This window comes from Gossypium arboreum, chromosome 5 (genome assembly GCF_025698485.1).
Source record: "Gossypium arboreum isolate Shixiya-1 chromosome 5, ASM2569848v2, whole genome shotgun sequence".
NCBI lineage: Eukaryota > Viridiplantae > Streptophyta > Magnoliopsida > Malvales > Malvaceae > Gossypium > Gossypium arboreum.
Window position 1 is genome coordinate 80,401,020 of NC_069074.1, and position 12,583 is coordinate 80,413,602.

A 12,583-nucleotide genomic window follows, 5' to 3' on the forward strand; every position below is an offset into this window, starting at 1 on the left:
ATAGACTCATATATCTTCTATCCATAAAATTTTCAGAATTTTTGGTATGGCCAATCAATACCAGATTTTTCTTAAAGTTTCCCATGTTTCACTGTTTGACTAATCTGACCACTCTTCATTACGAATCAAATTTATCATTGTACAGAATTCAAAATATGTTCTAGTTTATTTCATTTGAAACTATACTCATTAAGCTTTAATTAAATAATTTATTCAGCTTCTAATTCATCTCCCACAATTTATGGTGATTTTCCAAAGTCACATTACTGCTGCTGTCCCAAGCAGATTTATTACCAAATCACTCTTTCACACCTAACTTGCATGCTTGTTATTTAAACATATATATCACCAATCAATCATCACATATCTATGATTTTACTTAAGTATAATCTCCATTTCATCATTTTAAAGCACAACATGTTAGCCGATTTTTCCCTTTAGCATCTAAGGCACATGCATGATCATTTGTTTGGCTCAACTTCACCTATCTTCCATTTTTCATCAAAAGAACATGAAACAACAACCAAAAACTAAAATATGCTTCATGAGTTAGGGTAGAATCAAGAAGAACTCATGAACATCAAGATAGAAGCAAAGTACCAAGAACTTACCTTCAATTTTTCCCCCTCCTAGTGACCTAATATTCAAGGGTTTCCTCCCCTATTTGCTCTCTCTCTCAAATTCAGCTATGAAGAACAAAGAATGAACAACAACCTTCCTTTACTTCCTTTTGTTATTCTTATCACTCAACATTTTATGACACATAAATGATATACTAATATTTGTGCCATACTCATGCCATAATTCCAATATTTGGGCAGTATGCCAAATCTGGACACTAGTGAGATGCTAGTATCACCTGCCACTGAGACTGGGTCTCAGAGCCACTCGGCTGGGGATAACGTACTATCCCAAGCCATGCTGAGGATATTAAAGAGGGTCACTGGGCCAAATTTTGGATCTGGGGGCCGAGGGTCAATAACTAAATGACTCTGGTCTAATGGAGCTGAGTTATTTAATGGTGTTACAAGAGTCACTCCTAATGTGGCTGAGTATTGGTTGGAGACCACTGAGAGAATTATGGATGATTTGGACTATACCTCTGAGTAGAAATTAAAGGGTGCAGTCTTCTTGCTTCGCGAAGTAGCATATCAGTGGTGGTTGACGGCTAAGGAGGGCACTCAGCCTGATCGTCTAACTTGGGAGTTATTCAAGACTACATTTCAGAACAAATATGTGGGAGCCAGTTACGTTGATGCTTGCAAGCGTGAGTTTCTGAATCTCACACAAGGTGATCAATCTGTGGCCGAGTATGAGGCCAAATTTTTTAGATTCAGCTACTATGCTCGAGGTATGGTGGCATCGGAGTATGAGAGATGTGTTAGGTTTGAGGATAGCCTAAACGATAATCTGAGGGTTCTGATAGCTCCGTAGAAGGAGCGTGAGTTCACGGTTCTGGTAGAGAAGGCAAAGATTGTTGAGGATGTTAAGTACGCAGAGCGCCAAAACAGAGGCCGTGAGAGAGATAAAAATAAGAGGGATTCAGAGCCCTTATGTTCTGTGAAGCGGCCTAAGAAAAAGGCCAGTTCTAATGGGCCAGTTAGAGTGAGGGCCCCTATTTCGTCTATTGCTTCTATTGGGTTACAACCATGTAGTGATTGTGGTAGGCACCATCCGGGTGAGTGCTAGAGGCGGATTGGGGCCTGTTTGAGATGTGGGTCTTTAGAGCACCATATTCAGAAGTGTCCGTTGAGGGCTGATCAGGTGCAAGCTCGACATCAGGTCCTACACAGCCATAGAGAGTAGTTCAGCAGCCACTTAGGGGCCGTGGAGCGGCTAGGGGTGGGAATAGTTTGGGCCGAGGACAGAGAGAACTAGGCCAAGGTGCTGGTCAGACAGAGGCGAGGCAGCTTGCTTTGGTTTATACTGCTCCTCATTGAGAGGACAGAGATACTCCTAACATCATCAACGGTACGTTCCTTATTTTTGATTTACCTTACCTTGATTTGATAAACATAGGGTCTATTCACTCATACATAGCTAGTAATGTATTTGAGACTTTGGGGATTTCTGTGGAGAGCACTACGAGTGAGGTCACTGTACTGAGTCTGTTGGGGCTATCTGTTCGGGTTAGTAAAATTTATAGGAATGTACCTTTAGTGGTGCAAGGAACTATATTTCTGATGGATCTGATGGACCTTCTGTTTGGGGAGTTCGATATAATTTTGGGAATGGACTGGTTGGTCAAACACCAGGTTAGTCTGAATTGTGCGACTAAGAAGGTCGTTCTAAGAACTGGGGTGGGTAATGAGGTGGTTGTGATAGGGGAGCGTCGGGATTATTTTTCTAATGTGATCTCCGCGCTTATGGCTGAGAAATTGGTTTAGAAAGGGTGTGAGGTGTATTTGGCATACGTTAGTGTTTCTGCTTCTAAGGACTCTTCGATTGGGGATATCAGAACCATGAGAGATTTTTTGGATGTTTTTCTTAAGGAGTTACTTGCCTCCGAACCGATAGGTTGAATTTGGAATTAAGCTTCTTCCAGGTACAGCTCCAGTGTCCATCGCTCCCTACCGTATGCCCCAAAGGAACTTACAGAACTTAAGGCTCAACTTCAAGAGTTGTTGGACCATGGTTTCATCCATCCAAGTGTGTCTCCTTGGGGAGCACCAGTACTGTTTGTTAAAAAGAAGGATAGGACCATGATGATGTACATTGTAACAACCCGATTTAGGACCTAGTTAGAATAGTAGTTTTGGGACCACAAATCCAAAGTCGAGTAAATTATTTTATTATTATTTTAGAGTCATAGTATGATTATAGGAGTGCTTGAAATTTTTGGTGGATTAATTTTAGCGTTTATGAGCCCAATTGTGAAAATGGACTAAATCGCATAAAGTGTAAAAGTCTTGAATTGATAGCTGAGGGTGTTAAATTACCATGAACCATAAATTGAGGGTCTTTAAAAGGCAAATAGACCCTTGGGAGAGGGCATAGCCGGCCATAGAGTCTAGAGGAGACAAAATTGTCAAAATTAGGTGAAATTTGGTCACCAATTTTTGATTAGCTTTATTTTAATATAACAAAAAGGTTTCACCTCATCATCCTCTCTTCTTCTTAGCCAAAAATATCAGCCATTGTTGAGGTCTAAGAGCTTCAAAAATTTCAGCAACTTTGAGCCCTCTCAAGTAAGTGATTTCCATGTCCTTTGTTGATGATTTTTGTACTTTTGAGACCCTTGAAGAATGAGCTTTCAAATGAGGGGTATATCTTGCAAAATGGTTGATGGTCTAGGGTTTTTCCATGAGAGCATTTAGGGTGTTTTCTGAAATTTTATGGAAGAATATGAGTCTTAGTTGTGTAATAGACAACTTTTGTGAAAGATATTAGCATAAAAACACCTAAAGGGACTATTTTGCTTAAGTTGCAAAATAAGTGATAAGTGTGTGAAATAGTGAGAGTTTGAGGTTGCTATAAGAGCAAAAAGGGTTTGGCTAGGCTTGTAATACGAAGAAATTAGATAAAAATCAAATTTCAAGCATAAGGGCAAAATGGTCATTTTATCGAAGATGTGAATTTTCAATTGCCTAATTGTAATTAGTGACTAAATGAGTGTATTTTGTTAATATAGATCAAGAATTGTCAAATCCAAACCAAGACCAAGGGAAAGCCAATCAAATCGATTAAACCACTAGTCGTGTACATTTTGTAATCTAAGGTAAGTTGTATGTAATAGTAACACAACTACATTGTTGATATATGTGTTTGTATTGTCATTGAATCGATATAGCATGAATTGATTGATTTTGAAATTGAGAATGTATAATGATAATTGAGATAAAGGAACTTCCGTTGGAACCTTAGGAAGTAAATTGGATATTTATACCGTAACATTTGGGTGATTTGGGTGAGGTAGTGTAAGACAAGTCTGGGACATCCATCGGCTGCATTATGAGAGCTAGTGTAAGACCATGCTTGGGACATGACATCAGCATTGAGACGAGTACTAGTGTAAGACATGTCTGGGACATGCATCGGCCTCGAGACGTAAGCCAGTGTAAGACATGTCTGAGACATGCATCGGTTACGAGATGTGTCAGTGTAAGACCATGTCTGGGACATGGCAATGGCACGGATATGTGAGAACTAGTGTAAGACCATGTCTAGGACATGGCATCAGCCTCGAAGATGATAGCCAATGTAAGACCATGTCTGGGACATGGCATTGATAAATGCCAAATTATACATAGTTTTACCCTAAATACTTAGCATATTTATGGATGTTTACTATTAGATTTGTAGATTTTGGTGCTCTTAATCTGGTTATTTCATGTTTTGTACTCAGGAGAGCACCAAGAGTCAAAAGGAGCTAAAAACGAGCTAAAAAGGGACAAAACAGACCAAATCGAGAAGATCACACGGCCTAAGCCTTGCTACAAGGGCACTCACATGCCCGTGGCCTTCGAGGGTGTCGACCAAGGTTTACAAGATTCACACGGCCTGGCCATTGAGCCCACACTGTCGTGGCAATTTAACGGATATAACATGGCCTGGCAATCATGTCACACGGTCATGGCACACGGGCGTGTCCCTTTTTCAAAGAGTTGTATTTTACACGAAAAAGGGTACTTAGGGAGGAAGAAAGCCAATCCAAAGCCTATATAAACACCCTAAGTGTGACCTAGAAAGGGGCCGCTCTTCCAGAACTTTTCTGGAATACAGAACCACACGCTAGGAATTACTTGAAGGAAGCCAGATGATCCATCCCAAAAGCCGGAGCTACTCCAAGACTGAAGATCTCTCTCAAAATTCCTTCAGGGGTTTTAGAGTTTTCTTCATGTTTTGTTATTTTTATACTTTTGAGTTGTACTCTTATTTTATTATGAAATAAACCCCTTAGCCACCTAAAGGGGATAAAACCTATGGTGGATCTTGTTATTATTATCAGAACTGTATGATAAATACTTGATTTGTTCTTAATTATGTGTTCTTAATGCTTGAGTTAATATTCTGGGTATTAATTCATGATTTGATGTGCTTATGCAGAGGAGGAATAGACCTTGCCTAAGAGTAGATTTGACATAATTAAGCGGAGTTGATCAAACGCCTAGAAATAAGGTTACGAGATTTTGCCGGATTAGGGTGAAACCTAATATGGGAGTCCATAGAGTGATTTATTGCTTCGCTAAGGGCTTTAATTAAGAAAGAAATTTTGATTAATTCAACTGAGGGTTAGACGTTATTAGTCTCGAAAGGGATAATAACATTGGTTAGGGAGTCTTACGAATCAAGTCAAGTGACTAAATTGTCCGGTTCAGAGTCAGATAACAAGTGAAATCTAGGTGGATTCCTCATTGGGTGTCATCTTTATCAATTGCTTCTCTTCAAGTCTTTTTCCAAATTTTCTCTTCGCTTTAATTAAATTAGTTAATTAGTTTAGATAATTAGTTTAATAAACAAATCCTTTTATTCCTAGGCTAGATAACAAAAAGATAGTTATTACTGGTACTTTTGGTTCCCTTGGGTACGATATCTCGGTCTTACCGTTACTATACTATTGTTCGATAGGTGTGCTTACCTTTTCGTCGTGATAATAGTTAGTCTAGGTTTGATCTTTATTATAAATATTTATTACTTTTTACGAATCACAGGATCAGACACCGACACCTTACCCATGTTTAAGGCTTAGTGAATATCTGATAGCTTTCCGAATGGTTCAACGGTGAAAATTTTGATTGTGTGATATTAAGAAAAGTATAACTGTGTTGTGAGTTATACAGGTACCTAAATGGTACATATGATATATGATTTCATTGTATAATATGTGACTGGTATGGATGACAATGAGTAAGTTATGTTTATGCCTACCTTGGTATTATTGAACATGTTGATTATTGATAAATTGTTGTTGTACACTTACTTATATGCAACTTACTAAGCTTTTATGCTTACTCTCTTTCTTTTCTATTTCCTTACAGTGCCGCCTATCTAGCTCAAGGACCACTAGAAGTTAGAGATATCGATCACACTATCAATTGAAGCATTCGGTATAGTTGGATTTATATTTTTGAATATGACATGTATAGGACTTAGGCTTTAGTATTTTGTGTCTTTGAGAATTGGCCAAATATGTTGGCTTGGGTTGGAAATCCTTCAAATTGAATTAAGCCTTGAATGATGGCTAACATTCATTTTGAGTTTATGAAAGATGCATTATCATGGTTGAATGAATGTCTATTGTGGCTATCATTCAAAAAAAAAGAATGACTATTGTGGCTGATTTAATTTGAGAAATTGTGCTTGTTTTGGCATTAGTTGGCATTTGTATGAGACTAAGTATGTAAGGGTGATAAAGAGGCTTGGTAAATAGCCTTATATTACTCACACGGGTAGACACACGGGTGTGTCTAAGCTATGTGTGACACACGATCTGCCCCATGGGAGTGTGGTTCGGCCGTGGGTCCCTTGCATGTTACAATTTCATGTCAGTATGTATGGTAATAAAAACACAGGCAGAGACATGGCCCTGTGTCTCAGCCGTGTGTAGGACATGGCCTAGCACACGGGCGTATGCCTTGGCCATGTGACATTTAGAGCTTACTGACATCAGAAATAGAATGTCCATGTTTTCGCACACGAGCTAAGACACGGGCGTGTCTTGGCCTTGTGAGTGACACGGGCCATTGGAACGGGCATGTGTCTGGCCGTGTAAATACCCCTGTAGGTGTGAATTAGAAATTAATTCCACACAGGTAAGAGACACGGGCGTGTTTCTTGGTGCCTAGACCGTGTGAGCCACACGGGCCATCAGCACGACCATGTCTAGATGGTCACATAGGCGTGTTACCCTACCACACGGGTGTATGCACTGTTTCAAAGACAAAATTTTCATAATCGGTTTAAGGACCCAAAATGGTTCCGAATAGTGTTCAACGGTCAATTTGGGGCTTATAGGCCAATAATAATAAGTTCAAAATAGAAATTGAAAAAGTTTTATTTTGGACTAAGTCTTGGTGACTCGAGATTGTTGGTGTGCATGAGATCAAGTTAGGTAATGCCTTGTACTCCGCTTGGCGTGGGTTACGGGTATGGGGTGTTACATTTAGTGGTATCAGAGGTATGATTTAGTTGATTCTAGGACTAACCTAGTGAGAGTATGAGTCTAGCCATACATGCCATAATTATATATTGATAGTGTGGCAATTTCTAATGATTATAAATTATGTTTTTTTAATAGTAAATGAACCCTGATTGAACCACGGTGGATGACGTGGAAAGTAATGCGCCGGCTCTCGATGAGGGACCGCGCCAATAGAGAGTGAGCCCGTGACTATGGGCCAAGACGGAGGGGCTAGAGAAGCCTACCTCTGAATGAAGGATGCTTGGTACACGGAGTTCATTGGTGCGAACCCGAACACTCCACCTTTCCAGATTCCTCAGTATGCCCCAGTAGCTCCACAAGTCGTGGACATGTTTACAAGAGAGAAACCTCCGGTGAATAAGATCCGGAAATAAGGGGCCAAGGAATTCTGAGCTAATATAGATGATTACCCAGAGAAAGCAGAGTTTTGGCTAGAAAGTACCATCAGGGTATTTGATGAATTGTCATGCACGCCTGAGGAGTGTGTGAAGTATGCAGTGTCACTCTTGATAGATTCGGCCTACCAGTGGTGGAACACTCTCGTGTCTGTGGTACCGAGAGAGAGGGTAACTTGGGAATTCTTCCAGAAAGAGTTTCGAAAGAAGTATATTAGTCTGCGGTTTATAGACGAAAAGAAAAAGGAATTCCTAGAGTTAAAGCAAGGCCGAATGTCAGTGACTATATATGAGCATGAATTTGTGAAGCTCAGTAAGCATGCGCGGAAGTACATGTCTATAGAGGCCACTATGTGTAAGAGGTCTGAGGATGGGCTTAATGAAGACATCCGAGTGTTTGTGGTCATCTTAGAGCTATGGAAATTTGTAGCACTTATTGAAAGAGCATGTAAAGTAGAAGAGTTTATTAAGGAAAGACGGAAAGCGGCCTTAGAGTCTCGAGACTCAAGGAAGAGACAGATGGGGAAATCATATCAGTCCTCGTCTAAGAGATCGAAGGAATTCACTACCCGATTGAATACTTTGGTGGGGTTTTCGAATAGAAACAAGAACTAGCAGAACACAACTTCGAGAGCCCAGACCACTTCGATCGCAAGCATCGGTAGCGCTCGGCCAAATAGGCCAGAATGTTCGCAATATGGTAGGTGTCATTTTGGCGAGTACCAAGAAAATGAGAAGGGCTGCTACAAGTGGCTGCTACAAGTGTGGGTCACTCGACCACTTTATCTGTGATTGTCTTGAGATAGAAGAGAGAGAAAAGAAGTAAGAAATGAAGGCAAGTAGTGCTCCAGTAAGGGGTAGACCATAGAAGAACCCTATAAGTTAGGCTAGTAGTAGAAACATACCAAGAGATGCTACTGTGAGGTCCGAGGGCAGAGCGCCTGTAAGGACTTATGCTATTCATGCCTGGGAAGAGGCAGAGTCTTCCAACGTGATCACGGGTACCTTTTCTATCCATGAAATATCGGTTGTTGCTTTAATTGACCCAAGGTCTACTCACTCTTATATTTTTATAGATTTGATACCTCGTATGAGTATGCTAGTAGAGTCCGCTGAGTTTGTAATCAAAGTGTCTAACCCTTTAGGCAGATACGTACTAGTGGACCAAATATGTAGGAATTTCTTTTTGACAATTAGAGGTCATTGTTTTCCAGCTAACTTAATGTTATTTTCGTTTAATGAATTTTCTGAATTCCTTGGGATAGATTGGTTAACTGTTCATAGTGTTGTAGTGAAGTGCGGGAAAAAGATAATTGAGTTGAGATACGAAGATGGGAATGTTCTTTGAATTGGACCAGATGGGTCAGATAATCTGCCTGTAGTAATGTTGTCTTTAACTGCTGAGAAATATTTGAGGAAAGGATATGAGTCCTACTTAGCTTTAGCATTGAATACTTAAGTGTTTGAGTTAAATATTGAATCGGTACCAGTGGTTTGTGAGTTTACAGATGTATTTCCAGAGGAATTACCCAGACTGCCTCCGTTGAGGGAAGTTGAATTTGGAATTGAGTTGGTCCTTGGAACGACACCCATCTCAATTGCTTCGTATAGGATGGCTCCAACGGAGTTAAAGGGGTTGAAAGCACAGTTGCAAGAGTTAACGGACAAGGGCTTTGTTAGACCGAGTTTTTCCCCGTGGGGTGCTTCGGTACTCTTTGTGAAGAAGAAAGATGGGTCGATGAGGTTATGCATCGACTATAGGCAGCTCAATAAAGTAACAGTGAAGAAAAGATATCCTTCACCAATGATCGATGACTTGTTTGATTAGTTAAAAGGGGTCACTGTATTTTTCAAGATTGACTAGAGGTCTGGCTACTATCAGCTGAGGGTTAAAAAGCAAGATGTTCGGAAGACTGGGTTTCGGACAAGATACAAGCATTATGAATTCCTCATTATGCAATTTTCTTTGACTAATGCCCTGGCAATGTTTATGGATTTAATGAATCGCATTTTCTGACCGTATCTAGATAAGTTCGTCGTTGTTTTTATCGATGACATATTGATTTATACGCGTGATGAGAGCGAGCACGTGGAGCATCTGAGAGTTGTGTTGCAAACTTTGAGGGATAAACGGCTTTACGCCAAGTTCAGTAAGAGTGAATTTTGGCTTAAAGAGGTCAGGTTTTTAGGACACATTGTGTCGGGTGATGGGATTAGAGTTGACCCGAACAAGATCTCAGCTATTATTGAGTGGAAACCATCGAGGAATGTGACTGAGGTCTGAAGCTTTCTGGGTTTGGCTAGATATTACAAACGGTTTGTAAACAGATTCTCTGTGATAGCTACCCCGATGATGAGACTGATGCAAAAAGATGTCAAGTTTGAATGGATCGAAAAGTGCCAGCAGAGTTTCGAGAAATTAAAGGCTTTGTTAACTGAAGCCCCAGTGTTAGTGCAACCAGAGTCAGGCAAGGAGTCTGTAGTATATAGTGACGCCTCCTTGAATGGTTTGGGGTGTGTGCTTATGCAAGAAGGTAAAGTCATAGCTTAGACTTCAAGACAACTGAAGCCACATAAGAAGAACTACCCGACGCACGATTTACAGTTGGCTGGCATCGTATTTGCATTGAAATTTTGGCGACACCATTTGTATGGAGATAAATTTCAGGTATTCACCGACCATAGGAGCCTAAAATACTTGATGACTCAAAAAGAGTTAAATTTACGACAACACCGATGGTTAGAAGTGATGAAGGATTATGAGTTGGCAATAGATTACCATCTAGGTAAGGCGAATGTTGTCGTGATGCATTGAGTAGGAAATCACTATTTGCGTTGAAGGCGATGAACGCCAATTTGGCTTTGTTTCATGATGGTTCGTTCTAGCAGAGTTGAGAACTAGACTGACATTTCTATAAAAAATTCATGAAGCTCAGAAAAGTGATAAGAAGCTGCAAGCTAAGATGGCTCAGTGTAAAACGAAAAATAAGTCCGAGTTTTGTATTGGTACCGATAGATGTTTAATGTTTAAAGATAGAGTTTTTGTACCCAAGGACAATGAGCTTATTTTAAAGATTCTTCAAGAGGCACATAGTGGTTGTTTGTCCATCCACTAGGGTAGTGTGAAAATGTACAATAACTTTAAGAAAATATATTAGTGGTCAGGAATGAAAAGAGACATTTCAGAGTTTGTGTCTAAGTGCCTAGTGTGTCTACAAGTGAAGCCTGAACATCAGGTACCTTCGGGACTACTTCAACCTATTATGGTCCCTGAGTGGAAGTGGGATCGAATCACTATGGATTTTGTAACAGGTTTGCCGGTAACCCCAAAGAAAAAGGATGTTGTTTGGGTTATTGTGGATAAGTTAACAAAGTCGGCACACTTTATACGTAGCGTACCGACTACTCCCTTGAGAGATTAGCCAACTTGTACGTTTCCGAGATTGTAAGACTTCATGGACTGCCGTTGTCAATTATTTCAGATCGAGACCCGATATTTACTTCAAGATTTTGGAAAATTTTACAAGAGGCATTAGGAACAAAGTTGAGTTTTAGCACGGCTTTTCATCCACAAACCGACGGTCAATCAGAGATAGTAATTCAGATATTAGAGGACATGTTACGGTATTGCGTCCTTGAGTTCCAAGGCAATTGGAAAAAGTATCTACCATTGGTTGATTTCACCTATAATAACAGTTATCAAACGAGTTTGAAAATGGCACCTTATGAAGCTATGTACGGGCGAAAATGCCGAATGCCCTTATATTGGACCTAGCTTAGAGAGGGTCAGATTCACGGGTTGAATTGGTCAAGGAGATTGAAGAAAAAGTTAAAGTGATCCGTGACTGCTTGAAGGCTGCCTCGAATAGATAGAAATCCTACGCGGATTTGAAGTAAAATGAAATTGAGTTTCAAGTCAGTGAAAAGGTATTTTTAAAAGTATCTCCGTAGAGGAAAGTCCTCAGATTTGGTAGAAAAGGCAAGTTGAGTCCTCGTTTCATAGGATCTTATATGGTTACCAAAAAAGTAGGGTTAGTTTCCTACCATTTGGATTTGTCATTAGAATTGGAAAAGATTCACAATGTGTTTCATGTGTCTATGCTACGTCGATATAGATCAGACCCTTCGCATGTGATTGAGTCGATAAAGGTTGAGATTCTTCCAGACATGACTTATGGCGAAGAGCTGGTCAGGATTTTAACCCGGGAAGTCAAATAGTTGAGAAATAAGAATATAACACTTGTGAAAGCTTTGTGTCATAGACATGGAGTCGAGAAAGCCACATGAGAACCCGAGGAGACTATGAGAGATCAGTACCCAAACTTGTTTACTGGAAAGATTTTCAAGGACGAAAATCCCTAAGAGGGAGAAATGTAAGAGGCTGATTTAGGGCCTAGTCGGAATAGTGGTTTTGGAACCAAAAATCCAGAGTCGAATAAATTATTTTATTATTATTTTAGAGTCATAGTATGATTATAGGAGTGCATGAAAAATTTGGTGGATTAATTTTAGCGTTTATGAGCCTAATTGTGAAAAAGGACTAAATCGCATAAAGTGCAAAAGTCTTGAATTGATAGCTAAGGGTGTTAAATTGTCATGAACCATAAATTAGGGCTCTTTAAAAGGCAAATAGACCCTTGGGAGAGGGCGTAGCCGGCCATGGAGTCTAGAGGAGACAAAATTGTCAAAATTAGGTGAAATTTGGTCACCAATTTTTGACTAGCTTTATTTTAATATAACAAAAAGGTTTCACCTTATCATCCTCTCTTCTCCTTAGCTGAAAATATCAGCCATTGTTGGGGTTTGAGAGCTTTAAAAATTTCAGCAACTTTGAGCCCTCTCAAGTAAGTGATTTCCATGTCCTTTATTGATGATTTTTGTACTTTTGAGACCCTTGAAGCATGAGCTTTCAAATGAGGGGTATATCTTGCAAAATGGTTGAAGGTTTAAGGTTTTTCCATAAGAGAATTTAGGGTGTTTTCTGAAATTTATGGAAAAATATGAGTCTTATTTGTGTAATTGACAACTTTTGTGAAAGGTGTTAGCA

General features: G+C 39.8%; 1 protein-coding gene across 1 annotated transcript; it reads left to right on the top strand.

The window, feature by feature from the left end:
* Positions 1-822: 822 nt before the first annotated feature.
* Positions 823-2,387, top strand: LOC128292709 (uncharacterized). The gene is made up of 4 exons (XM_053027600.1): positions 823-903; positions 1,111-1,380; positions 1,435-1,678; positions 2,020-2,387. Exons 1-4 carry the CDS (start codon positions 823-825, stop codon positions 2,385-2,387), a joined length of 963 nt encoding a protein of 320 aa, XP_052883560.1.
* Positions 2,388-12,583: the final 10,196 nt, after the last annotated feature.

Bases quoted from the DNA above. Each gene is read 5' to 3' on its own strand.
- LOC128292709 (XM_053027600.1), top strand. From the start codon at position 823: ATGCCAAATCTGGACACTAGTGAGATGCTAGTATCACCTGCCACTGAG. The intron at 904-1,110 runs GTACTATCCCAA...ACCTCTGAGTAG, and splicing joins GCCACTCGGCTGGGGATAAC to AAATTAAAGGGTGCAGTCTT. The intron at 1,381-1,434 runs GTTAGGTTTGAG...ATAGCTCCGTAG, and splicing joins CATCGGAGTATGAGAGATGT to AAGGAGCGTGAGTTCACGGT.